This window comes from Corvus cornix, chromosome 14 (genome assembly GCF_000738735.6).
Source record: "Corvus cornix cornix isolate S_Up_H32 chromosome 14, ASM73873v5, whole genome shotgun sequence".
Taxonomy (NCBI): domain Eukaryota; kingdom Metazoa; phylum Chordata; class Aves; order Passeriformes; family Corvidae; genus Corvus; species Corvus cornix.
In genome coordinates this window covers 7,177,726-7,201,565 of record NC_046344.1, presented here as the reverse complement: position 1 = coordinate 7,201,565, position 23,840 = coordinate 7,177,726, and the positions used below count along the sequence as shown (strand labels likewise).

The following is a 23,840-nucleotide window of genomic DNA, read 5'->3' as shown; positions in this document are numbered from 1 at the left end:
TCCAACATCCCTGCTCACAGCTGACCCTGTCATCACTTTGGTGCTGCCTTGCTCCAGACATGATCCCAAAAGGATAATGAAGATCCCTGAGGTGTGATTTTGCAGTGTCAGCCGTCCATCAACCTTTCCCAGGCATCCTCCCGTGCTCCAATCTGCTGGATCAGCTCCTGGTCACAGCTGCTGACGTTCCAGGCCACCTCCTTGTCCTCTCCTGTCCCTGTCCCTCCTGGCTTCTCTCCCCTCCCCTCACAGATCACTGCGGATTTTCTCCTGAACTTCCATAGGAAGCAGAAGTCACGGTGCTGGAGACAGAGCAAGAAGGGCACGCACTGTCAAAGGGAATTGGGAAATAAATTCCGGATTGGCTCGGTGCTCCACAGGCCACGGGAAAATCTTGGGTTTGCCCTAGAAAACTTGGGATTTTGGAGGATAACAATGTACAGATTCCTTTTATTTGCCTGAGGTGTTTTGGGGGTCGTTCAGCTTTTCAGACTCAACACTGAATTTTTTGGTGATGACTCTGAGATTGTCTTATCGTGCTGGTCTCGATGACCTTCGAGGTCTTTTCCAGCCTTAGTGATTCTGTGTTTCTCTATCCACATCACTCCAGGATTAGAGATTTTGAAGTGATCACCAGGAAGCCCAATTTTCACGATAAAATTGTGGCTCTTGGCAGCAGCAAGGGGAGCTTGGAGAACCCCACACTACTTTTGCCTTTTGTGGGTGAGGCTGCTTCTCTGTGGCAGAGGACAAGGTTCTGGGAACAGCAGTGGGCAGCTTTTCCATGTTTCCCAGCAAAAAAAAAGTGCTGGGAAACAGCAGGGAAAACAGAACAAACCCACCAAGGTGCAGATTCCTGTCAAGAATGATGGTGGCTTCTTCTCCCAGACAGTCAGCAACGAGATGAGAGGGAATGGCTTCAAGGTGTGTCAGGGGAGGTCAGGTTGGACAGCAGGAGGAATTTCTCCATGGAAAGGGCAGTCAGGCCTTGGAACTGCCCAGGGAGGTTTGGATTCCCCATCCCTGGAGGTGTCCAAAGAATGTCTGGACGTGGCACTCGGTGCTCTGGGCTGGGGACAAGGTGGGGATCGGGCACAGCTTGGACTCAATGGTCCTGGAGGTCTTTCCCAACCTCAGCGATCCTGGGATTCTGTGTAATTCCTGATGATTGCCTTTAATTTCCCAGCCTCAGCCCTCCTCAGCCTGCCACCAACACCCTGTTCCAGGAGCTCTCAGTCTGTGCCTGCAGGGACACGAGACTTTAATGAGTTATTTTGCTCCTTGTCAAGAATTCCCTCGTCCAACCCCGCCCGGGGGGACCCTGAACGTGCCAGGTCCTGACAGAGAGCTCGGGGACGCTGCCAGCACAGTGTCCTGTCACCACTGTGGCCTGGAGCGGGACAGCCTGGGAGCCTGCAGGGCTATTTTAGGATCAGTCTCTGTGGAGAGCTGGTTAAATTCCATCCCAGAGCAGCCCTGAGCCTCAGCTGGGTTGGTTTTTTTTTTTTTTTTTGCCTCTCTTTTATTTTGGCATCATGAGGGAAAGGAATAGGATGGATGAGCTCTGACTGATGTGAGGGAATCGGGCCCTGCCGCTCAGGTGCTGGCTGGAGACTAAAGAGCCCAACATTTGCCAGTCCTTCTGCCGGTATCCCGTGGCAATTGGAGTGTATGGATTAGAACCAGGAGCTCTGAGTGCTCTTCCCCCTGGATAAATGGGTGAGCAGCAGACAGACGATTGCAGGGAGTCATTTAGCAGTGAGTGATGGCTCATTAGCAGCCCACGGGCTGGAGGGGATGTGTGGGCTCCTCCTGAATCCCGGTTAACTCCTTCATCCTCTCCTTCCACTGCCGGGGGTTGGATTTGCCGTGTGGAGTTCAACGTGATGGTGCCACAGTGTTAGAGCAGTTTCTCCTTAGAGCCTCAAATAGTGCGACAACATCCCCAAAAAGGGTCAATTTTTACCCCCCTAACGAGGGATGGGGAATAAAGGAAATGATTATCAATCCAGGAGATGAGTCAGACATGAAAAACTCACCTTTTCCCAGACAATGTTATTACACTGAGGAAAAGGAAATGAAAAAGACTCGTTTTGTCTGGCACAGGAGCAGGCCTGGAACGAGCAATGCTCATTGCAGAGCCTGGTGCCATTGGAAGGAGCAGCTCCAGCGAGTGAGCAGATCAATGCCACCTTTTCCCATCTGTCCGTGCCCCGTTTGGGAGCCTGGGCACTGGGCAGGCTTTGCTGCACCTCCCAAGAAAGGAATGGAACGTCTCTGGCTCTGTCTGGAAACAAGGTTGGAGCCCAAGGGAATGTGGTGCTGGGATAGAGGAGGGGCATGGAAAAATCGTGGATTTGAGCTGTATTAAGTCTTGTACACTCAGAGAAACCAACACTGATCCTGACTGGAATCCTGACACTCAGGGCAGTGCTGCTGTCACTTAAAATCTGCTGGTTTTAGGAAAACCCATTTTGGGGTTTTGGGGACAATTTCCAAAGGGACATAAATACCTCGAGAGACACAAAAATATTGATCCCACTGACTTGAAGTGGTATTTTTTTTCCAAATTCTCTTTGGAAGAAAATGGCTTTATTTTAATGAATAGAGCTGTGCTGATATTGCTGTATCCAAACCAGTATTCCTGGTTTGGCTGTAGCAGCAGCCATAAAGTTCTGCTGGAGTTAGTGCAGTGCAAGCAGACCGATCCATGGGAATCCAGGCACATAAGTCATTCCAGCCATGCCCTGGCTAATTCCATCTTGGAACAATGAACAAGCCCTCTGCTTTGCATAGCTTGAATTATTTTGGATTGGGCACAGTTGTTCTCCAGCTGCTCCAGAACTGGGCTGGGATCCTGTGATTCCAGTAAAACTCACAGGGACTCTCCACGAGGTTTATCTGCTGTTCCCTCAGACATTTATCTTTCTCCGTGGCTTTCCAGAAGGAGCACAAATCCCAGCGGGAGGAACATTCCCGCCTTTCCCATTTTCTCTGACCACGTTGCCTTTCTGCCCGTAGCCAGACGAGCTGACCAACGCCTTGGAGATCAGCAACATCGTCTTCACCAGCATGTTTGCCCTGGAGATGCTCCTGAAACTCCTGGCCTTTGGAATCTTTGGCTACATCAAGAACCCCTACAACATCTTCGACGGGATCATCGTGGTCATCAGGTCACTGTCGGTCCTTTCCCCAGCGTGGCTTTGCCGCTGAGGGCTCAGATGGGTTGGGGAGCAGGATAGGGATCAGAGGTGACGTTCCACGTGTTCATCCAGGGTTGGGATGTGCTGTGGTTGTGCTGGCCTTTGGGAATCCTGTCCTTGGGAGGGCCATCCAAAGTAAATGGACCTGGAGAGTAAAGTCTATTTATGCCACACATCTGGCACCGGGGTGGATTTTCCACTGAAGTGCAGCGTGGCTGGTCCTGGGAAAGGAGTTGTGTGAGAGTCCATATCCCAGCAGCGTGTCCTCCCTCTCCCAAATTATCCCAGCTCGGCTGGAATTGGCCGAGCAGGAGGGGAAGGGAGGGCCGTGTTCTGCTGTGCTCTCCAGGGGACACTGTCCCAGCCTAAACTGGGGGTGCCACAGCACGGGTGCCACACCCCTGTGCTGGGATCCTTTCTGACCAGCCCTGAATCAGTCATTTGGGACAAAGAATTCCAGGGACACAGAGGTGTAAACCTGGAGAGTGCCCTCGGCACATCCCTTTGATTCAGACAAGGGAGGAGCACTCAAGGTTCAGAACAAAGGTCGTGGTGTGGCCTGATCGAGCCAAACCCCCCAAAACATCCCTCGGGATGTTCTAAAGGGAGGTAAACACCTCAAGAGACACGAAACTATTGATCCCACTGACTTTAAGTGGTATTTGTTTCTCTAATTCTCTGAAGAGATGTTGGAAGAAACACACTTTGTTTTAATGAGCAGAGCTGTGCTGATATTCCTAAGTCACAGGAATGGATATTCCTGGGGCAAAACTGTGATCCACCTTATTGTAGTGGTGCAGCCTAGCAGGAGACATGGAGAACTCCCAAAAAAAGGGAATTAAGGAGGGAATTTAAAGCAAAACCAGCTGTAGAGGAGATAAGCTGTATCACGAGGGGCGCAACCGCACAGCTGGGGAGCGAAGGTGCTTTTCCAGAAGCAGGAGAGGAGCAGGCAAAGGGGTGATTCCTGGAGGGAAGCAGCTGCCTGGAGCAGAGCTGGTCCTAGCGGGTTGTCGCCGTGTCCCCGCAGTGTCTGGGAGATCATCGGGCAGTCGGACGGGGGCCTGTCCGTGCTCCGGACGTTCCGGCTGCTCCGCGTGCTGAAGCTGGTGCGCTTCATGCCCGCCCTGCGCCGCCAGCTCGTGGTGCTCATGAAGACCATGGACAACGTGGCCACCTTCTGCATGCTGCTCATGCTCTTCATCTTCATCTTCAGGTACTCCTTCAGCCGGCAGCTCTTCCTCGAGGCGTTGTTCCGCTGAAGGGATGCGTGGGTGGGGACAGGGACACGCCGCCTGTGGGGGGGAAGTGCTCACAACAGGATATTCACCCCTTTCCAGCCTGTTTTTCATGGAATACCATCATTCCAGAGTCAATGAAGGACACAAATGGGCAGTAATTGCCTCTCAGAGGATCCTGAGCTGTGCCTGTCACTGACTGGACCCTACCAGTGTTAGATTTGGGATGGAAGTTGTGCAGACCCCAAGATTTCTGTCTGTTTGACCCCCTAATGGCCCTCAGGATCCTTTGCTTGGAAACCAGGGAGCTGGCAACGTGGTTTGTCATTTCTCCAGACAAAGGAAATCCTGGATTTGCCTTCAGTGCAGACAACTGGAATGAAATGTGAGGCAGGAGAACCAAACTGCAGGGTCAGAAAAACACTGGGAGTGGAAAAGTATCCATAAAACCCCTGCAATCCTCCCAGCAGCCACGTTTCACCCACGTGTTTCTCCCATCTCCCTCTTTCCCCACTCCAGCATCCTTGGCATGCACCTTTTTGGATGCAAGTTCAGCCTGAAAACCGACACGGGAGACACAGTTCCAGACAGGAAGAATTTTGATTCCTTACTCTGGGCCATCGTGACCGTGTTCCAGGTAAGCTCTGGGTCCTCGGGGACATTTTAAGGGAGAGCATGAGGAGTTTTTATTGCACAAAAGTCTTCCAGGAGGTGTCAAACTTGGAGTGAAGCAGCACTGTAGAGTTATTAGGGCAGAGATGGAGAAGAAATCTACTCAAAATCAGTGCTGTCCATATCTCTTATCAGTAAAAGGAAAGTCTGAGGAGGGAATTCATCCTTGTTTTCCTCTCTGCTGCCCATCCTGCTCCTGCTCTGCAGATCTGTCTCCTTCACTGTCCCCAAAATGCCCTTTGCAAACCATTCTGTGTAACTGGGAGTGACAAATCCCCTCACAAATCAGAGCTGGAGGTACTGGGAAAGCCTTGATATAAAAAATTGTGTTTTCTCTGCATCCAGGTTCTGCTTTGTGCCTGAAATTCCTGGCGGGTCCCACAGCAGAGGAATCAGCTGCCATTTTGAGGGTCTTTTAAACATAAAGATTAGACTTTTGTGTTTCAAAGCTCAGGCTTTAGAATCTGAGTGCAACAAGTGGAAATAAAGTTTGTAAAGGCAGAGTAGGTGCTCAGCCCCGTGTCACTCAGAAATCCAGAGCCTTCACTGTGGAGAGAAATTCTTACGGAGGAACAAGGACAAATCAGCCCCAGCCTCAGAGGTTCCTGTTTTTCCCTTCCCAACACACAGATTGCTGCATTTCTCCTACCAATCCCTTGGGAAATGCAGCTGGCACGGAGCACGAGGGCTCAGTCCTGTGTCCCAGGAAGGTTATTGAGCAGCATGACTCAGTGCAGCACTGCTGTCCCCAAAGCCACCTTGGTTCAGGGGGTTTGAGGCCATTTTCATTGCAAGAATTAATGTGGAACATGAGCCTGTCATCCATTTTTCTAAGGCCTCCAGGATTTTTGAGCTCCAGGGAAGCTGGAGAGTGGAAATCCCTGAGGGAGATTCCTCAGAGCAAGGCTTGGCAGTGATGGGTGTTTTTTTGCCCAGTGTTTTTACCTAAAGGAAAGCACTTTGCTTCCCTGAGTTTCTGGAGCCACCCAATGTCATTTAATATCCTGTCCCTTACCCTTCCTTTCAGCTCCAGTTGTCTGCTAAAGAGCAGCCTGAAAGGAGACAAGATCTGTGGCCTCAGGTCTGTTATCTGCTGATGGTTATCAGAGGAGGCAATACCTCCACGAAATGATGGGATTAGGACAGTGCATCCTTCACGTTTGGCTATCTGGGATCTGAACCAGTCCTCTCTGGGCAGGGGAGTGCCAGACCTTCCCGCAGGGAGGGGAGGCTTGGCCAGGAGAGGTGCAAAGATCTAAATTAGGGGCATTTCTACAATGTGACCTGAAATCACATGCAAAGACCTAAATAAAGGCAATTTCTGCTGGCTCATCTCCTGAGCCCTGCGAGTGGTTTCGCTGGAAAGGTCAGAAGGAGAGGGAAAATGGCAGGATTTGCTGTGCACAGAGGAGTGGAGTCACTGAGGCTCTTCCCCTTCCCTTTCCCGCAGATCCTCACGCAGGAGGACTGGAACGTGGTGCTCTACAACGGGATGGCCTCCACCTCCTCGTGGGCCGCCCTCTACTTCGTGGCCCTGATGACCTTTGGCAATTACGTGCTCTTCAACCTGCTGGTGGCCATCCTGGTGGAAGGATTCCAGGCAGAGGTGAGAGATCCAGGCAGAGGGAGGGGCAGAGAACTGACACACACATGTGGGGATGAGCCATGTCAGGGAAAACACCCACCCGTGCAGTCAGCCCGAAATGTGAACTTAAGGGGTGCCGGTGATTGTGCTGGGCACGTGAAGCTCTTGTGAATCAATCTTTGCAGCCCTAAATTTAAATTTAAGGGGTGTAGATGATCTGTGCTGGGCACGTGAAGCTCTTGTGAATCCAATCTTTGCAGTTAAAGCGCACTGGATATGGGATGGGAATTGGGGGACCAGGACTTTGATCTTCTACACAGCCTGCTGTGTGATCTAGAAGGAATAATTTAGGATTAAGCTTAATCTCACCAAATCTCCTGTATATCCCGTGGTTTGTGTTTCTTTATGGTGGAACTCAGGCTTTCAATATATTTAAAAGTTTTATTAAAACCCAAAAAGACTAAATCGACTGGCTTCCCTTGATAAGGGGTGGGTACCTTGTCCTAAAAGGAAATCAGGGCTGCTAAGCAGGACTTTCCCCTCATGAAACCACCTGTGTGGTGGAAGTGCTCACAATGGGATATTTACCCCTTTCCAGCCTGTTTTTCATGGAATACCATCATTCCAGAGGAGAATGAAGGACTATGTGCTACACATGACTGCATATTCTGTGATTCCACATGTTCCAGCCAGTCCTAGTCCTGAGGACCGGGCAGGAGGAGACCTGGCTCTGAGTCCAGGCCTTTCCTTGGAACTCTGTCCCTTCTGGGATGTTTAAGGCCACGAGCACAGCTGTTTGAAAGCCGTTTCCAGGTTCCTAACGTGAAATTCTCAGATATTTAGGATGATGCTTTAAGGCAGAAGTTTCCTCTGCTCAGCAGCCTGGCAGCCCGCAGGGAGCTTAGCAGGGAACAGATCCCATTCCTCCCCTGCCCTCTGGGAGGTTGAACCTCCTGCTGATGTGAAGCCAGAGCTGGGCAGAACTCTCTGAGTGCCTGATTACCCCTCCAGACAAATGGCTGTGGTTTCACTGCTCAGCCCTAATGGCTCCTTTCAGAGCTGTTATGGACCAGGATTTAAATGTGTGTAAGCTCTGCTTTTCCAGGCCTGGCTTATTCACCCCACGCTGCCTCCCCAAATGCTGGCAACCACAGGCATGACATTTGCAGGGCACATTTTGCTCTCCACTCCCATTTATTATCAAACCTGACATCAGGCCTGTGGGCTCGGCGCTCGTCTCAGGGAGAGGAATTACAGAAAAGCCTTCTCTGGGCTGCGTTTCAGCTCCCAGGGCTCCTCTCAAGCCTTGCACTGAGAAATCATGGAATCCTGGGGTGGTTTTGGTTGGAAGGGACTTTAAAGGCCTGGTTCCAACCCCCTGCCCTGGGCAGGGAACCTTCTGCCGGGCCAGTGCAAACCAAAGAAGAATTCTCAGTGGAGCTGGGTTTTCTTTTGTTATCTCTGGTTCCCTTGCTACGTTGGGAATGCGGCAGAATTCTTGTTTTGACCTCTTTGACTTTGCCCTCTGACGGGGCTGCTCTGAGCAGTCACAGGAGTCTCTGAGGAGAATTTCTCCTCCATTTGCTCAGGTGTTTCTTTTATTTATCTGGAGAGGGACTCCTGGGAGATTTGTGCAGCTGAGAGCTGCTCTCAACTCAGAACCATCAGCAGGGTTTCAGCAAGGACACTAAAAATTGTCCTGTGAACCATAGCACAGGCTCTCAGCCTGATTCCAGGTCCTGCTCTGCCTCTGGAGCAAGTTTGCCAGCAATTTTCCTAGAAGAGAACAGACTTAAATGGCCACAAACCCATTTGTAGTACATTTGTGCTTAGCACAAGTAGCCAGACTTCAAACAGGGCCATAATTGCATATTTGTGCTTACACCGTTCCCATGTCACTTTGAAACCTCCCCTGGAGCTGCTCTGGGAGAGCAGACAAACCTTCCAAAATGGTGCAGATCTTTCATCTACTCCGCACTGGTGGTTCTGCTCTGAAACAGAGAAGATGAATCAGGGAGCTCGAGCCTTTCAGTCATCCTGGCTGCAGCGCTCGGCAATAAATCACAGACAAAATGAAGCTCACTGCCACTTCAGCACCGTGTCTCTGGAAGCCGTGGGGATTTGTTCAGGCACCAGGCAAGGAACTGTGCTCCTTTTTCTGGGATCAGCTCTTTAATCCAGCCATTTGCTATCAATTTGCACAGATTTCTGCAGTCCTGAGGAATCCGGCCAGAGTCCTGCTGATATTCTGCTGGAATCCCTTCCCCTGCAAGGAGAACCTGAGGACGGCTCCTCTGTCCCAGGCTGATCATTTTTGGTAGCAGATATGTACAAAAGGGAAAATGAGCGGCACTGCCAGGAGGAAAGGCAGGGTGAGGGTGGCTGTTCCCTGTCCTGAGATGGTGCAGGGCTACCAGGCAAACTGGCCTCATTCCCTCTGCCTCAAGTTGCCAAGACATTTCCCAAAACAATCTGTTCCCAGCCAGCACGGAGGAAGCAAATCAGGGTTTCCAGATCTAAGTCAAACTTAAAGTGCTGTCAAATACAGACTTAAAACCCTCTGACATCCTTTGACATCAAACCCAAAGTGCTTTCAGTTGGGATTACAGAGAGTGCAAACAAGGAACCCCACCATGCCAGGTTTTTCAGTCATTCCTGCAATTCCAGCTGCTCTGGGATGTTTTCCCCTGGGATCTGCTCTTCCAGGAGGCTGGAGCAGTGTACAGGGATGTGCTGACAGCCACAGCATCATCCTGTCTGTCCCAGTTCCCAAATGAGTGAAAACAAGGAAGAGGGACTTGCCTGGGATCATTCCAGAGGGAATTTGGCTTCAACCAACCACAGGGAGCAGAGGCAGCTCTGAGCTGCTGAGGAACCCATATTAATTGGGTCTGTTAATTATCCTCCTCCTCTCTGCAGGGAGATGCCAACAGGTCAGACACAGATGAGGACAAGACATCTGCCAACTTCGAGGATGAGTTTGAGAAGCTGAAAGACTTCCGAGCAACAGGTGGGCTTTTGTCTCTGCATTTTCCTGGGAATCTGGGAGCTACAACTCTGCTTCCACATCTTCCCACAGCAAGTGGAAGAATCTGGTTTTTTTGGCAATTAATCTGATAGCTAAGTCACCAGAGCAGCTCTGCAAAGTGTAGGGGAAGCTAAATGAGTGCTGGTATTTCCTTTAGACAGATGTTTTTCTAATTTAAACTTCCCCAAGAAATTTTTAGCTGCGTCTCATCCTTCCTCCTGCACCATTACCACAGAGTGCTTTGCTGACAGCAATGTTCTCACCCCACTTCTCGGCAGCTTTTCCAATCAATCATGTTCTCATCTGTTCCTTTTGGTTTCCCACACAAAATGCATTCGAGTGAGGTTTGATGGATGGAAAATGTTGCTGCTCATTTGTGCTCCACGGGGGCCTGGCAATCGATTTGAGAGAAGGCCCACACTGCGCTGGTGTACCAAAACCATGGAATTGTAGGTGACAGCCTTCCCTTTGCAGCCAGAGGGGTGACAAGAAGGGATCACACATGTTAACAGTGAATGATGGTAAACAGGAGCCACTTCAGTTCCTGTTTCCTTTGATTCCCAGCTTGGGCTCTACTAGGATGCCTCCAAATGCTTCTAAAGCAGGATTCGTTTCGGCCACAGAAATGTTGATTGTGGGGAGCAGATGGAATTCAGCTGAGGAAGGGGCAGAATCATTTGTAGGGGAAGGTGAGGCAGAGCTGGATCACAAAGAGGTGATGGAGCTGCTCAGTCTGGAGATGAAGCAGCAAATCCCCAACACCAAGTGATCAAATGTCCCTTGCAAATGGTTGGGAAGGAGCCCACAGCACCAAATCTGCACCAGCTTCAAATAATGAGAGATTTCAGGAGGGAATAGATATTGTCACGTCTGCTCAGGAAACGCAGAAATAGAAAACAGGGCTGAACGTGCTGTCAGGCCAAGTCCAGGGGTGACTGTGTGTCCCCATGAGCCTCAGAGGGGCCAGCTGGTGACTCGACAGCGAAAAGGTTTTAACAATTCCAGTGCAAAGCTCTTGGTGTGTAACACACACAGGGGCAGCAGGGATGTGTACAGCAGATGAGCAAATTTTAGCTGAAATTTCCACCCTCACGGTGAACGACAGTGTTCCCATGGATTTCTGGGGTGCAGATCAGGGATTTGTGCACAAAGCAGCAGCTGAACAGATCCAATTAAAGCCAATTGTATTGCAAGAGCCCCCAGAGGAACAAACAGAGCACTCACTTGGATTTCTCCCTGCAGACCTGAATTGCTTCCCTGCTGATCCTTCCCCCTCCTAAGGCTGATTCTGAATATCAGTTGATTTGTGACTTGCAGCCAGGATCCACTCAGCCTGGTAAAACAGGAGTTGGTTTAGCTCTAGTCTGGGGTTTGACACCAGCCTCTGGTTCTGTTACAGGACTCCACAGGGCTCGGGGTGTTAGGTCTGCTTGGTTCAGTGGCAGTATTGGTTTTTGCTGCCTGTTCTTGCCATACAGCTAAAATAGTGGATTTTTGGGGTTGCCACAGTGCTGTGCCATTGGATTTCTGTGTTGTGGGTGGGGGTGTAAAAGCAGCTTCCATTTCCTGTCCTCAGTGTTTGCCAAGTGCCTTCCCCGTGAGGGAACTTCAGGCACATTCCAAAGTCATAAAAATCCCTGTGCAGCTCTGCATGACACAGACAGGAGGTGAACTTCCTAGGTGGAATTCAGCCTGGAAATTCTCTGCTAGCCCCAAAACTGTAATTCCACTCTCTAAATCCCAAGGAACAGAGAGCAAAACTTCCTGGAAGTGCTCAAGGCTCCAGGGCGTTGGAGCAACCTGATCTAGTGGGTGGCATCCCTGCCTGTGGAAGGGGACTTGGAATGAGGAGATGGGGTGAGACAGGATGAGATGATCTTCAAGGTCCCTTCCAAGCCAAGCCATTCTATAATTCCGTGGTTCCTTTGGAGGGCACTGAGTTCCCAAAGGCCCCTTAAGAGGTTGTGACGTTCACCCGCTGCCTTTCAACGCAGTGGGGGGAATCTCACTGCCCACAACTCCATTTGGCAGAGCTCCTGGAGGTCCCCAGGAGCAGTGTCCCCTCACGTGCTGTCCTCTGTCCCCTCCTGTGCAGAGATGAAGATGTACTCCCTGGCTGTCACCCCCAACGGGCACCTGGAGGGCAGGGGGGCCATGCCCCCGCCCATCATCATGCGCACGGCGGCCACCCCGATGCCCACCCCAAAGTGCTCCCCACACCTGGACTCCCTGCACGCCTTCGGGGACTCGAGGAGAGGCAGCAACGCCTCGCTGGAGCCCACGGGCTACGACCAGAAGTCCTTGGTAGGTTCTTGCGGCCAACAAGTCCCCCTCAGTGACACAGAGCACGGGGTCACAGGTCTTTGTTTCCAGGTCATGGGATGTTCTGGGGTGGAAGGGAGCCACAAGGATCAAGGGAATGGCCCTTACAGGGATTGATCCCACCAGTTTGGTGTTATCAGCACCCACTGAGCTCAGCTCAGGGTCATGGGAGACATTTGTCACAGACGTTGCTGGAAAATAAAACGCAGGGTGATGGAGGTGGGAAATGTGTGGGAAGACGGGAGGAGAGCTGAGTCGGGGTGTGCAGTGCTGGGGCAGGGCAGTGACACAGAACAGCCAAGCACAGTGAGGGTGAAAAGGGAACACAGGGATGTACCAGGACTCAGCGTTTTCCTGCCTGGTGCCTCGCTGGGAGCCCTTGCCAAACCATGCCACAGGAGAGACATAACCCTAGAGAAGGCATAAGTTCATGCAGTGACACCACCGACCCCCTCAGAGGAGGAGCAGGAATCTTTTCCAACCACACTGGCCATTGGGGATGTCTTGGAGAAGCTGCCAGGTGTTCCCGTGAGGATGGGACCTGTTTCCACCCTGGTGTTTTAGGGTTGTATCTTGAATTTACACTGTGTCAGGGGGATGAAGCATTTTCTCTTGAGCTCTGGTTATGGTCCAGCAGCCCTTTTGGAGGGAAATCGAGGGAACAAGGGACGAGCTGCTGGATTGCACCAGGATCTGGCTGGAGCTGCTGCTCTGGCAGCTGTGCCTGCAGCAGGGGGGGCAGGAGGGCAGCTCTGTGCAAACAGGGAGCAGAGGCACCAGGCAAAGTGGATTTCTGCCGCTGTTCATCCGTCCCACTCCTCCGCTCCATAACTGCGAGATCATGTTCAAATCAAGGCAGCAGACCGTGAAGGCTCCTCACGCCGAGGCGCAGCCACCATCCCCCTTGCTAAGCTGCTTAGTCAACCTATTGCCTTTGAAAAGAAAACAGAGATGACTGCTGTTTGCCTTGGGCTTTCATGGGATTGTGAGCTGCTGGAGAGGGATGTTCTTCCTTCCAATCCTTTCCCGGGGAGCGCGGCGGTGCCACCAGCCCAAGGCAGATGAAGCAGTCAGGGGAGAGCTGGCTGGCACTGAGGAGGAGGAGGAGGAGGAAGGCAGTTTGTCTTGATTTGTGCTGGGAGGAAGCCATGGAGGGAAAAGGGAGTTTTCCTCCTGGCTTTTCTGACCTTAAGCTCCCTCATCCTGGGAATTACCTGGTACCTGCCCGAGTGCACGGACACGCGCTGAAATTTGTGTAGGAGAAACATTCACTCCACGTCCTCACCCAGCAAATGGAGGGAAAGTAATGGAAATAGGGGCACAATTCCCACCAGGCCCTTGGGTGACTCAGGTTCCCTTTGGAAGGCAGGGAAGTTGTGAGCTGAAAGCACTTGAAAGTGAGGCAAGAAAACATCAGTTCAGCAAAATGCCACTTATCAGTGTCTTTGGGTTCGTTTTTAATGGGGAGTGGATGTTGCCAGGACAGAGGGTTGGTGGCTGTGCTCCAGGTGTACTCCAGGAGCACCTTCAGTGTGGCCTTGGCCAGCTGCTCTCATCTCAAGGCTGGAATCAGAGCGGTGCAAAAACCGGGAAGGGGAGGACACGGCTTTCACCACTCTGGGCAAAACACCCCTAATCCTTTGGCTTCCTTCTGCAAACCACTCCTCCCACGTCTGCTTCTCTCCCAGTCCAGCCTTCGCAGCTCCCCCTGCGCCAACTGGGGCACCAGCAGCAACTGGGGCAGCCGCCGCTCGAGCTGGAACAGCCTGGGCAGGGCCCCGAGCCTCAAGAAGAAGAACCAGTCGGGAGAACGGGAGTCCCTGCTGTCCGGAGAGGGAAAAGGCAGCACGGACGATGACTCGGACGATGCCAAGTCCAGCACGCTCAGCCGGCCCTCGCTGCCCCGCCGGGCGGAATCCCTGGATTACCGCGGCTCCCTGGAGCTGCCCGAGCTGCTCCGGGTGCCCTCCGTGCGCCAGCTCGGCCTGGGGCCCGCGGCCCTGCTGCCCGCCGAGTTCCACGACTGCAATGGCAAGATGGGCCACGGCCCCGGAGAGTTCTTCCTGAGGGTGGATGGCCACAAGGAGGATGCCCTGGACTACGAGGATGACATGGAGGATGTGAGTCCTGCGGGAGTTGGGTGCTCGTGTTTTAAGTGGCTTTTCCATTCCTGGGAAGGATGGTTGAAAATCCGGCGTGGAAATGCGTTATCTCCTCAAGGCTAGGGTCGGGAATGGCGATCCTGAGCCAAGGGATGGGCCTTTACTTCCTGAAAGATCCCTTTTTTAAGAGATCTTTTTTGGGCTGGGACATTGCAGTGGTGTCCCGTGAGGTAAAACTTCCTTTTTTCCAAAAATGCCTCATTTTTGGGCTGATTGGGATTGTCCCGCTGGCCCACGATGCCTCCAAAAATGAGCTGCAGACACAACAGGTGAATAGCTCTACTTACAGGAGCTGTTTGGTGTCATGAAAGCTCAAAAATCTAAAAAGAAATGTTTTCCACTTAACTTTTTGGTTGTTTGAGGCCTTTTGGGGTTTAAAACAACTCTGCATCTCAAAATTACTTGGGCCTAGAAGTCTTGCTTTGTTATGCCCATGTCCTCCCTTTTTCCACCCCTTTCCACCTTATTTTCTCAGACAGATGTGACAATGGCCACCACAGATCTGTCCCAAAAGCTGTGACTGCCCACAGTCACAATGAAAAGCCATTTACTGCCCCCCTCCTTCCACAAAAACACTGTGAAAGTTGGAGAGGCAGGAAAATAAAAGAGGAAGAAAAGGTGTTTCTTCTTTTTTATCCAGAGTTATTGCTACCGGATCCGCAAAGCCCTGGAGCCCTACAAACCCCGCTGGTGCAAGACTCACGAGGACTGGTCCCTCTACTTGTTTTCCCCACAGAACAGGTAAGAAATTCCAGTGAAATTCCAGCCCAGCAGGTGTTTGAGGTGATGGAATACTGCATTCCTAGCGAGTCTCCCCTTGGGAAAAATCCTTCGGAGTTTTAGAAATCCAGTCCCTGATTTGGAGGTCACATTTTCCATTCGGTGTGGGCAGAACTGTGTGGTTCACTCCATTGCTTCAGTGGCCTCACCAGCATTATTAATTATTAATAATTAATGATGATCATGGCCAAAGCTTGGGGAGATGCTGCTTCACCTCCTGGGCTGGTGCTGGTGGCACAGCTGCAGAAAGCTTTTGGGGAGGAGCCTATTCCTGAGCCAAACTTCTGAAGGATCTGTTTGTCCCACCTTGCTGCAGGTTCCGAGTGATGTGCCAGAAGGTCATTGCCCACAAAATGTTTGACCACGTGGTGCTGGTCTTTATCTTCCTCAACTGCATCACCATAGCTCTGGAGAGACCAGACATCGACCCCCTGAGCACGGTGAGAGGCATTTCCTTCCTCCAGCCACCATCCAGGTCTTCATCTCCTCAGGACCAGACCCTGCAAGATAAATGCTGGGTTTCTAACTTGCCTCTCTTTGTTGTTCTTTGTTTTCCAGGAAAGGATATTCCTGAGTGTCTCTAATTACATCTTCACTGCCATCTTTGTGGCTGAAATGATGGTTAAGGTAATTAGAATTCCATCCCATGGCTCAGAGCAAATTCTGGCAAAGACCAGCCCGTGCCAGAGTTACGATCTGGGTGAAGATTTCAATGTCTCCCTTCTCCTGGCTGCAGGTGGTGGCCCTTGGCTTTTTCTCTGGGGAGAACACCTACCTGCAGAGCAGCTGGAACGTCCTGGATGGAGTCCTGGTCTTTGTATCCATCATTGACATCATCGTGTCCATGGCATCAGCAGGAGGAGCCAAAATCCTGGGAGTCCTTCGTGTGTTGAGGCTTCTGCGGACCCTGAGACCTCTGCGGTACGCGCTGATAAATCAGAGCGTGGGGGAAATGCACAAGGGCTTGCTTAACAAGACGAAAAACTGAAATACAGCACGGGTAGGAGCATCTTTGGGGAGCTCTAAACTCAGTGAGAAACTGTTTGAAAACAGTGAAATGAATTCCAATTCATCTTCTCCAGCTTGGATACGAGCGGCTGGAGTTTGGAGTGAGTGCAGTCAGAGCCTCCTCCACACTGCATTTTTATCAGCCCTTTCCAAATCACTCTGGCTCCTTCTTCAGCTGCACAACCTCCCAGGCATTCCCCAGCAAAGAGGGATTTGCAGTTGAACAGGTGCTGATGAGGATTTGATAAGCTCCAGCATCCTTCCCTGCTCTCCTGAGCCTGCCAAACATCCCTGCAAAGCAGCTCCTCCCTGAGCAAGGCAGAGGAGGGCAGAGCTTCCGTGTTTGGGAACAGGAGTAAAGTTCATTTGTTTTTTGGTTGTGATTGTGCAATAACAAAGAGTGAGAATGCTTGGGGGGGTTGTATCAGCTCCTGTTGTGGTTTTGTCCTGCTTGGCAAGAACCAGGAGCCATTTTTTACTGAAATTTCAGGGGAATGAGACAGTCACCTCCAAAAACCCGTGAACTTTCTGGGACAAAGCTGTGCTTGTGGGAGTGATAGGAAGAGGGAATCTTTTAGACCTCAAGAACAACAGCTCTTTGTGCTCTGTGCCACCTTAGTGACAAGTTAGTCGGTGTTTCTGACTCCTCTCTGTTCTGCTGGTGGCATCAGGGTCCCCAGGACACCCTGGACAAGTGACCCTGTGTGACCCACATAAGTGGGAACAGAATTGAGGGCACAGGCAGTTCATAAGGAAAGGGAAGTAGGAAAGAGGGAATTGGTCTTTGAGAATAACTAGGCCAGATCCTATGAATAGAAAGGAATTCATCACCTCTCACCACGGCACAGGATGGCTCCAGGGACCATTCCTAACACTTTGGAGGTGCAGTTCAGTCTCCACATGATTTCTCTCAAACAAGACCCTGTGGAAATGCTGCAGCACAAAACTCATTTCTCTGGGCTTGGCAGGCACAAGGCATCATCATCGGTGTGAGCTGCAGCTCCCTGCAAGGACTCACCCTCCACAGGCCCCTCCCAAAAACAGCTTTGATGTTCTCCAGGCAAAACTCCCACCTCGCCCTTCCCAGGAAAGCTTGGCTTGGGCTGGTTCCACTCACACATCCCAGGGGACAGCAATGCATTCCCCAGGCTCTCCTCCAGGAAAGCAACGCTCCTGTTCTTCATAACACCCAAAACCTGCCTCAGAGCACACCAGGAAGCTGCTTCCCAATGGGATTGACCCTTTGGCTGTGGAGCTGTTGATCACAGGCTCCTGTTAGCTACGAGCCAGTTCAGGAACTCATTAGGAAACAAATTGGAATTACTCTGTTTGGAAAGTTGTCATGGCCACTACTGCAGAAGGAGCACCAGACATGCTCTCCAGTCCTGCTGGGAAGCTGTTCACATGCTGGGAGAGGAAGGAGGATCCTGCCTGTGTCCCTGGGCTGGGATCAGAGCCCTTGCAGGGATCACTCCCCTGGACTGAGGTACAAACACCCCAGCGGGGGAACTCTGAGATCCTGCCCATAGGGAGTCTCCCCTCCTCACTCTGCCCAGCTGTCACTCCTTGGATTCCATCTGACATGACTGGGAACGTTCTGGTGGTCTGAAGAAGTCCCTGATTGTCTCTGAGTGCTGCCTGCAGGTGGAGGAGGGTTGTGCCAGCTTCAGAGAGCAGACAAGAAGCAGCTCGGTGATAACAGAACAATTAAAAGCTTCGTTGTCTTGTCGTTTTTTTTTTCCAGAGTCATCAGCAGAGCCCCAGGTCTGAAGCTGGTGGTGGAAACCTTGATCTCCTCCTTGAGGCCTATTGGGAATATTGTTCTCATCTGCTGTGCTTTCTTCATCATCTTTGGGATTTTAGGGGTCCAGGTAGAGTATTTCCCTCCCTGTGGCTGCCTCTAAGCAACTGCTGCGGAAGAGAAGCTGCTTTTCTCACCTGCTGGGTTGAGGTGGAAATAATGAGCTGAAATACCTCCAAAGGAAGATTTCAGCTGGGGAAGAAGAGCCAGGCTTTAGGAGAAAGGGTGGGGTTGGCACCTGCTCCCAGCAAGGATCTCAGGATTAGGAGATGAACCTAATGATGAACTCCTCTAAAGGAATGAAAGATAAATCAGACTTTTTAAAGCTGCTTGGGTTTTGTTCATTTTTTTTTTTAATTTGTGTTCTCAAATGCAGCTTTTTAAAGGCAAGTTCTACTACTGTGATGGCCCTGATGTCAAAAACATCACTACGAAGGCCGACTGCACCAACGCTCACTACAAATGGGTCCGGAGGAAGTACAACTTCGACAATTTGGGGCAGGTAAAGTCCTCCCTGCAGGGATTTTCAGGGCCAGCTTTTCATGAATGTACACTTAAAATGTGTGGCTTCAGGAGGGCGTGGAGCCTCCATCATAGGAATTTTCCAGAATTAGTGTTGCAATCATCTATCAATGGGTTGATACTTGCACGTGGTGATCTTAGAGTTCTTTTCCATCCTCAGTCATTCTATGACTTTATCTGGAAATCTCTGTCTTTTGCTCTAAATGACTAAAAATGGATCAGATCAGCACTTGGTCTCTTGCTGAGGTTGTGCGGTTCGTTGTTTTCAGGAGTGTTGTCCTGAAGCCACTGCTCTGGGATGCAACCCCTCAGCTGCCCCTTTTAGCCTCGCGATTTCTTGCTGTTCTGTTTGCAAATGAAGAAAATAAGGTGCTTCCTTCTGGCTGAAAAGCAGGCCAGGCCACAGGAGGAGCTGGGAGTTTCCTCTCTGGGGACTGAAAGGCAAGACCAACCTCTTCTGTCCGTTTTCCAGGCCCTGATGTCCCTGTTTGTCCTCTCCTCCAAGGATGGCTGGGTGAACATCATGTACGATGGGCTGGACGCTGTGGGCATTGACCAACAGGTACCTGTCCTGCAGAGCCCAGCTGTGCTGCTCTCTCGAGCCTCAGGCCTGGGCGATCCAGGGTTTTTCAAGTCTCAGGAAGGAGCAGAGCTGTAGAACCTCCTCGAGGTCCCAGTTACCCATTGAACTGCCAAAGTTTTCCACTCCTTGGAGTTGCTTTTCCAGTGGCTGTAGTACAGGCAAGGTCTAATGGGGTTTTGAATTAGAATGAGGGTATTTGAGGATGGGAAACCACCAGAAGTGTTGTGCAAGAGACATTCAGTTTTTGAGTTAGGTGGCATTTTCCGTGGGAAGTCAAGTCTCCCATGAGTAGGACCCACATGGAGCCACAGTAACACTTTGGACCTAATTTCCCCCACTTCTGAAGATCTGGTAACAACTGAGAAACATTAACCAAGAGCCCACATCTGAAAAATTAAAAATCTGGAGCCTGTCTTTAGCTGAAACGATCTTGCTGGTGGGATGATGCTCATCCACTGAGATTTATCTGAAGCTGTGTGAAATAGATACTAAAATAATTAAATCCTGTAAGGCAGTTTAGAGTGGGCTTTACACCAAAAGTGAATTGTAGCCAGTGAGAAGGTGAAGGAGAGGAAAATGCTTTGGGAGAAATCTCTTCCCAGTCCTCTCCTCCTCCCCACACAACTCATTGCTCCAGAGCACCCAAAAACCTGATTTAACCCACCTTGCCTGTGCCGCTTCTCCCTTGTTCTTACTACCCCCAGCCCATCCAGAACCACAACCCTTGGATGCTGCTCTACTTCATCTCCTTCCTGCTCATCGTCAGCTTCTTCGTGCTCAACATGTTCGTGGGGGTGGTGGTGGAGAACTTCCACAAGTGCCGGCAGCACCAGGAGGCGGAGGAGGCGCGGCGCCGGGAGGAGAAGCGGCTCCGCCGCCTGGAGAAAAAGCGCAGGAGTAAGGAGATGTACCTGTCTGGTCGGTAGAGTGCCTTACAAACCAAAATCTTTCTGAGCCCTGCCTGCTCCCAAAGCAAGATTTCCTTCTCCTTTGGTTTTTTTTGTTGGGGTCCAGGAGGTTGTGTTGCTTCGTTACCTCTTTGGCGGTGCCTTAAGCCGCGGGCTGGCGATGCCCTGGGATTGTCCTGGATGAGCTGATGGGAAGCGATACCTGTTCACCTGGCTGGGGAGAAAATCCCCCTCCAGCAGAGTCCTCTCTGCAAGGCCACAGTGTCCCCAGCACCGAGGGACACAGGGGTGAACAGCTTCAATGCTTCCCCTGCGCCTGGAGGCCACTCCGAGGCTCCTCCGTGCCTTAACGCGCCGCTTGCATCTGAGGGTGGTGGCGGGGTTTGATTTGTGAGTTCTTTTCTCAGATAAAACAGCAGCGATGCTGTTTGGGAGTCCTGGAGCATGGCCCCGCATGCCACGGACACTGCATGGGGGCATGGGCAGAGCCACGGCCTGGGGACAGCAGGGCAGCCCCGGGCTGGGGCTGGAGGGACAATTCCTCTCGGGGAGGTGTCCATGACAAGAGATGCTTGTCCCATTCCAGGCTGGGACTCACTCCCGGGACTCCTTTTGTCCTTGGAACACTGGCCAGGGGCAGGGCCATTAGGGTGCAACAAAAGGCCTTTAGCCAAAATTTCCTTCTCGGTGGATCTAGCAGGGACTGTCAAACCCAAAAACCACCTGAGCCTGTGCTCCTTTCCTGCCCCAAACCTGTTCATTGCCACCTCCCCCGGGCAGGCTGCACCTGGGACCAGCTGCCTTTAGCATCGAGTGGGTATTCCCAGGAAAGGTGCCAGGAAAGCAGCCACAGCTTTCCCACAAGCTTTAGCGAGCAGGGATAGCCTGCCAGGCATTTTTGAGGAGTGAGGAAACCTGGCCACTGAGATCAAAGCTGAGCTTAGTCAGGGGTAAGGCTGAGCTTTTTGGGCCCTGTTTGCTGCAGCAGTGCTGTGACTCTGCCTGGCTATGTCATCTCCTGGAAGGACCCAATACTGTGACAAATCGTTGTCTCCCAAACATCAAACCATGGATATCCATTTCCAGCTGGAAGAACAGCCCAGCTCCAAGGACACAGCAGGCACAGGCTTTGCTGGGAGAAACCCCATCCCATTCCCTGCATCCGTCCAGGCCTGAGGCAGGAGCTGTGTCCCTCACAGCCCCTCTCCTGCTCCTCTGGTGCTCTTTGTTAGAGCCAGGGGACACCTCAGCACTAAATGGTGGCACCGTTGTCCCCACAGGGAGAGCCAAGCCCATTTCATTTTGGCCAGTTGTGAGTTCAGTGCCTGGCTTACAATGAAATCCAGCTCAAGCAGACGCTGACTCTCTCCAGAGATTTCAAAGAGTTCAAATGCAATTTCCTTCCCCTTTTCCCATTTTGCTTTGGGAGTCTGAGGGTGGAAATCCTGAAGGCAGCATTTCCAGCACAGCGAAATCAGTCACAGGCTCCCCAGGGTCCTCCTTGTGCAGCTTCTGCTCCAAAGTGCTGACCTCAAAGACATTCAGATAAACTCAAAGTTTATATGACATTTTAAAAAATAAAGCAATTTTAAGCATCCTCAGAGAAAACAGGGGCACAGGTATGGAGGCACAGCTCAGTTCCTGATTAGGAAATAAATCTTATTAAAGCCTGGCTGTGACTCCACAGCTCAGACACCAAAAAAAGAGCCAGTCCTTGTCAAAGTGATGGACACTGTGACATTGTCCCTCTTTATCCACCACCTCCAAGGAGCTATTTCAGAGCAGCCATTGCACAGATGAGGGTTGTAACATTTCACGGAGAGCACACAGGGAGGAGGACAGATTTCTGGAAGGGGATCAAGTCAATACAGCAGCTGAGGAGTGAAACATTTGGCCATGTGCTGCGCTTCCAGAAGGTTCCCTGAAATTGTCTGGCTCTACCTGCAGGTACAGCTTGGCATCCAGACTGGAGTTGTTAACAAGGTGAACCCAAATATCTGGTACACATTTGGGAAGATTGCTGTTTCCATTTTAAGGGATTCTTTTTTGTTTCAATTGGGAGGGGTTTGCACCTCCTGGGGGATTTCAAAGACGATGGATTTGATGAAAAAACCGTGGCAGACTCAGAAAGATGTGAGCTGTGGCTGTGGGGTGTGTGTGTGCTTGTGGAGCTGTGGGATCTGCATGGTGACAGCAGCTGGCAGCTTCCTCTGCTTCCATGTGTCCCTTCCACCGCTTCCATGTGTCCCAGCGCTCTGTGCCACCCCTGTGGAACAGCAGGAGAGAGCCTGGTCAGCCCAGGGAGAGGAGTGAGGACTGTGGGAAGGCTGACAAAGATCCCTGCTTTTAACTCAGTCACCATTCCCAGCGTTGGAGAGACCAGGAGAGGAGCAAGATTTAGGCCACAAATGCACCCTCTGGGCTCGCTGTCTGCCTGGCACCTTGTCTGTGTGTCCTGTCCCTGTCCCCTGTCTGTGATGTCCCCTGGGGACTGGGGGCTGGGGGGTCTGTCCCTACCTGCACACCCAGAAATGCACCACAGAGCTGTGGCAGGCTGGGATCAGGGCTGGGAATGGGGTAAACCTCAGCTGGGTGATCTGGGCACCAATCCCAAGATGAATCCAGGATTTGGAGCCCGGCAGAGGGATTGCTCCATGGAGAACACAGCCCTAGGAATGGGATAAACCTCAGCTGGGTGATCTGGGCACCAATCCCAAGATGAATCCAGGATTTGGAGCCTGGGAACCCAGCAGAGGGATTGCTCCATGGAGAACACAGCCCTGCAGCAGGACCCAGCTCCTTCTCAGGTGGGATGGGGACTCATCACCTGCTTTGGGGGAATTTTTCAGCAGGAAAGTCCCTCTCAGCCCAATTCTCTGCTGTCACCACCTCAGACCTTTCCAAAACATTTCCTCTTTCCCATCCAAGGGCCACTTTGCTGAAGGGATTGGCTGCAGGTTCACTGTGCTCAAGGAGAGCGGAGGGCAGGGGGTGAGGACACTGAGAAATGCATTTGATGTGGTTTTAAAGGCAGAACTGCTCCGTGAACTTTTTTATGTGAAGGGAAAAAAAATTCAAGATAAACCAGAATATTTTTCCTGACGCAGTCCCTGCTCCATCCATTATATCCAAGTGTAATTTAACAATCCTGCTGCTCTCAGCCTTTTAATGAGCTTCTCAGAAGACACAGACTGAAAGCAGCCTCCCCAGACTTAAGGTTTTGATTAAAAACACGTGGATCAGCTTGATCTCCTCTGCTTTTGGGATCCAGGGCCAAATCCAGCCCTCGTGGATCTGCTGTGTCAGGTCAGCTCCGCACTTCAAAGGCTGCAGGGGGGTCTGGGTGACACTGGGGGCTGAAAGCAGAGCAGGAAGAGCTGGAAATCCCAGAATCCCAGCCCAGGGAAGGCTGTAGCTGGGAGCAGAGTGCCTTCCAGTGGTGTCCCTTTGGGAAGACCCCAAAAACTGAGAATTCAGATATACTTTTTCCCCATTTCCTCTCTATGAGAGGAGAGTGGCCACAAATCTGTTCCTCAGAGGCTTTTCCCAACAGAGCTGGGAATTGTGGAAGGACGAGGCTGTTTTAAGCCCCGGCAGAGGCGCCTTTCAGAGCAGTGACTGCAAACCTTTCTCTAGAGGGTGGCACACACTGATATTCCAATTTAAGCACCCCCTCAGTGCCACAACCCTCTCTGTATTCACCAGAAACATTTGAGCTGGAGCTCCAATTTTGGGTGCTGTATCCCTGAGTGTTCAGAGTTTCCAAGCAGGGAATTATCCAACCCTGCTGCTTATTTTTCCAGGCAGCTGCAGGTACAGAGCTGCTCTGTTCCAGGCATGAATAACCCCATTAGGGCTTTCTAATGTTTCATGCAGAGCGTTGTAATGGAGGAGCTGGAGCTGGGGATTGTAATGCCAACTAAAAATGCTTTTAAGCCAGGGGATGGTGCTTCATTAATTTTCATGTCAGCAGAACCACAAGCAAAGTTTAAATACTCTGCAGAGAGGTGAGATTCAAGCATTAGCCA

The 23,840-nt window shown here is 51.4% G+C and overlaps 1 protein-coding gene across 2 annotated transcripts in view; it reads left to right on the top strand.

Annotated features, from left to right (window-relative positions):
* Nucleotides 1-23,840, top strand: part of CACNA1H (calcium voltage-gated channel subunit alpha1 H) — a 160,140-nt gene that overhangs the window by 110,217 nt on the left and 26,083 nt on the right. Inside the window, exons 11-25 of one of the 2 annotated variants that reach the window (XM_039560454.1) lie at nucleotides 3,022-3,173; nucleotides 4,234-4,419; nucleotides 4,961-5,078; nucleotides 6,564-6,719; nucleotides 9,618-9,708; nucleotides 11,822-12,030; nucleotides 13,737-14,168; nucleotides 14,851-14,951; nucleotides 15,307-15,430; nucleotides 15,549-15,617; nucleotides 15,727-15,911; nucleotides 17,743-17,869; nucleotides 18,176-18,301; nucleotides 18,794-18,883; nucleotides 19,609-19,801. In XM_039560454.1, coding sequence (XP_039416388.1) covers nucleotides 3,022-3,173; nucleotides 4,234-4,419; nucleotides 4,961-5,078; nucleotides 6,564-6,719; nucleotides 9,618-9,708; nucleotides 11,822-12,030; nucleotides 13,737-14,168; nucleotides 14,851-14,951; nucleotides 15,307-15,430; nucleotides 15,549-15,617; nucleotides 15,727-15,911; nucleotides 17,743-17,869; nucleotides 18,176-18,301; nucleotides 18,794-18,883; nucleotides 19,609-19,801 — 2,359 coding nt within the window. Of the gene's footprint in view, nucleotides 1-3,021; nucleotides 3,174-4,233; nucleotides 4,420-4,960; nucleotides 5,079-6,563; nucleotides 6,720-9,617; nucleotides 9,709-11,821; nucleotides 12,031-13,736; nucleotides 14,169-14,850; nucleotides 14,952-15,306; nucleotides 15,431-15,548; nucleotides 15,618-15,726; nucleotides 15,912-17,742; nucleotides 17,870-18,175; nucleotides 18,302-18,793; nucleotides 18,884-19,608; nucleotides 19,823-23,840 lie in introns of both variants that reach the window. The other variant, XM_039560453.1, reaches the window with a different exon arrangement.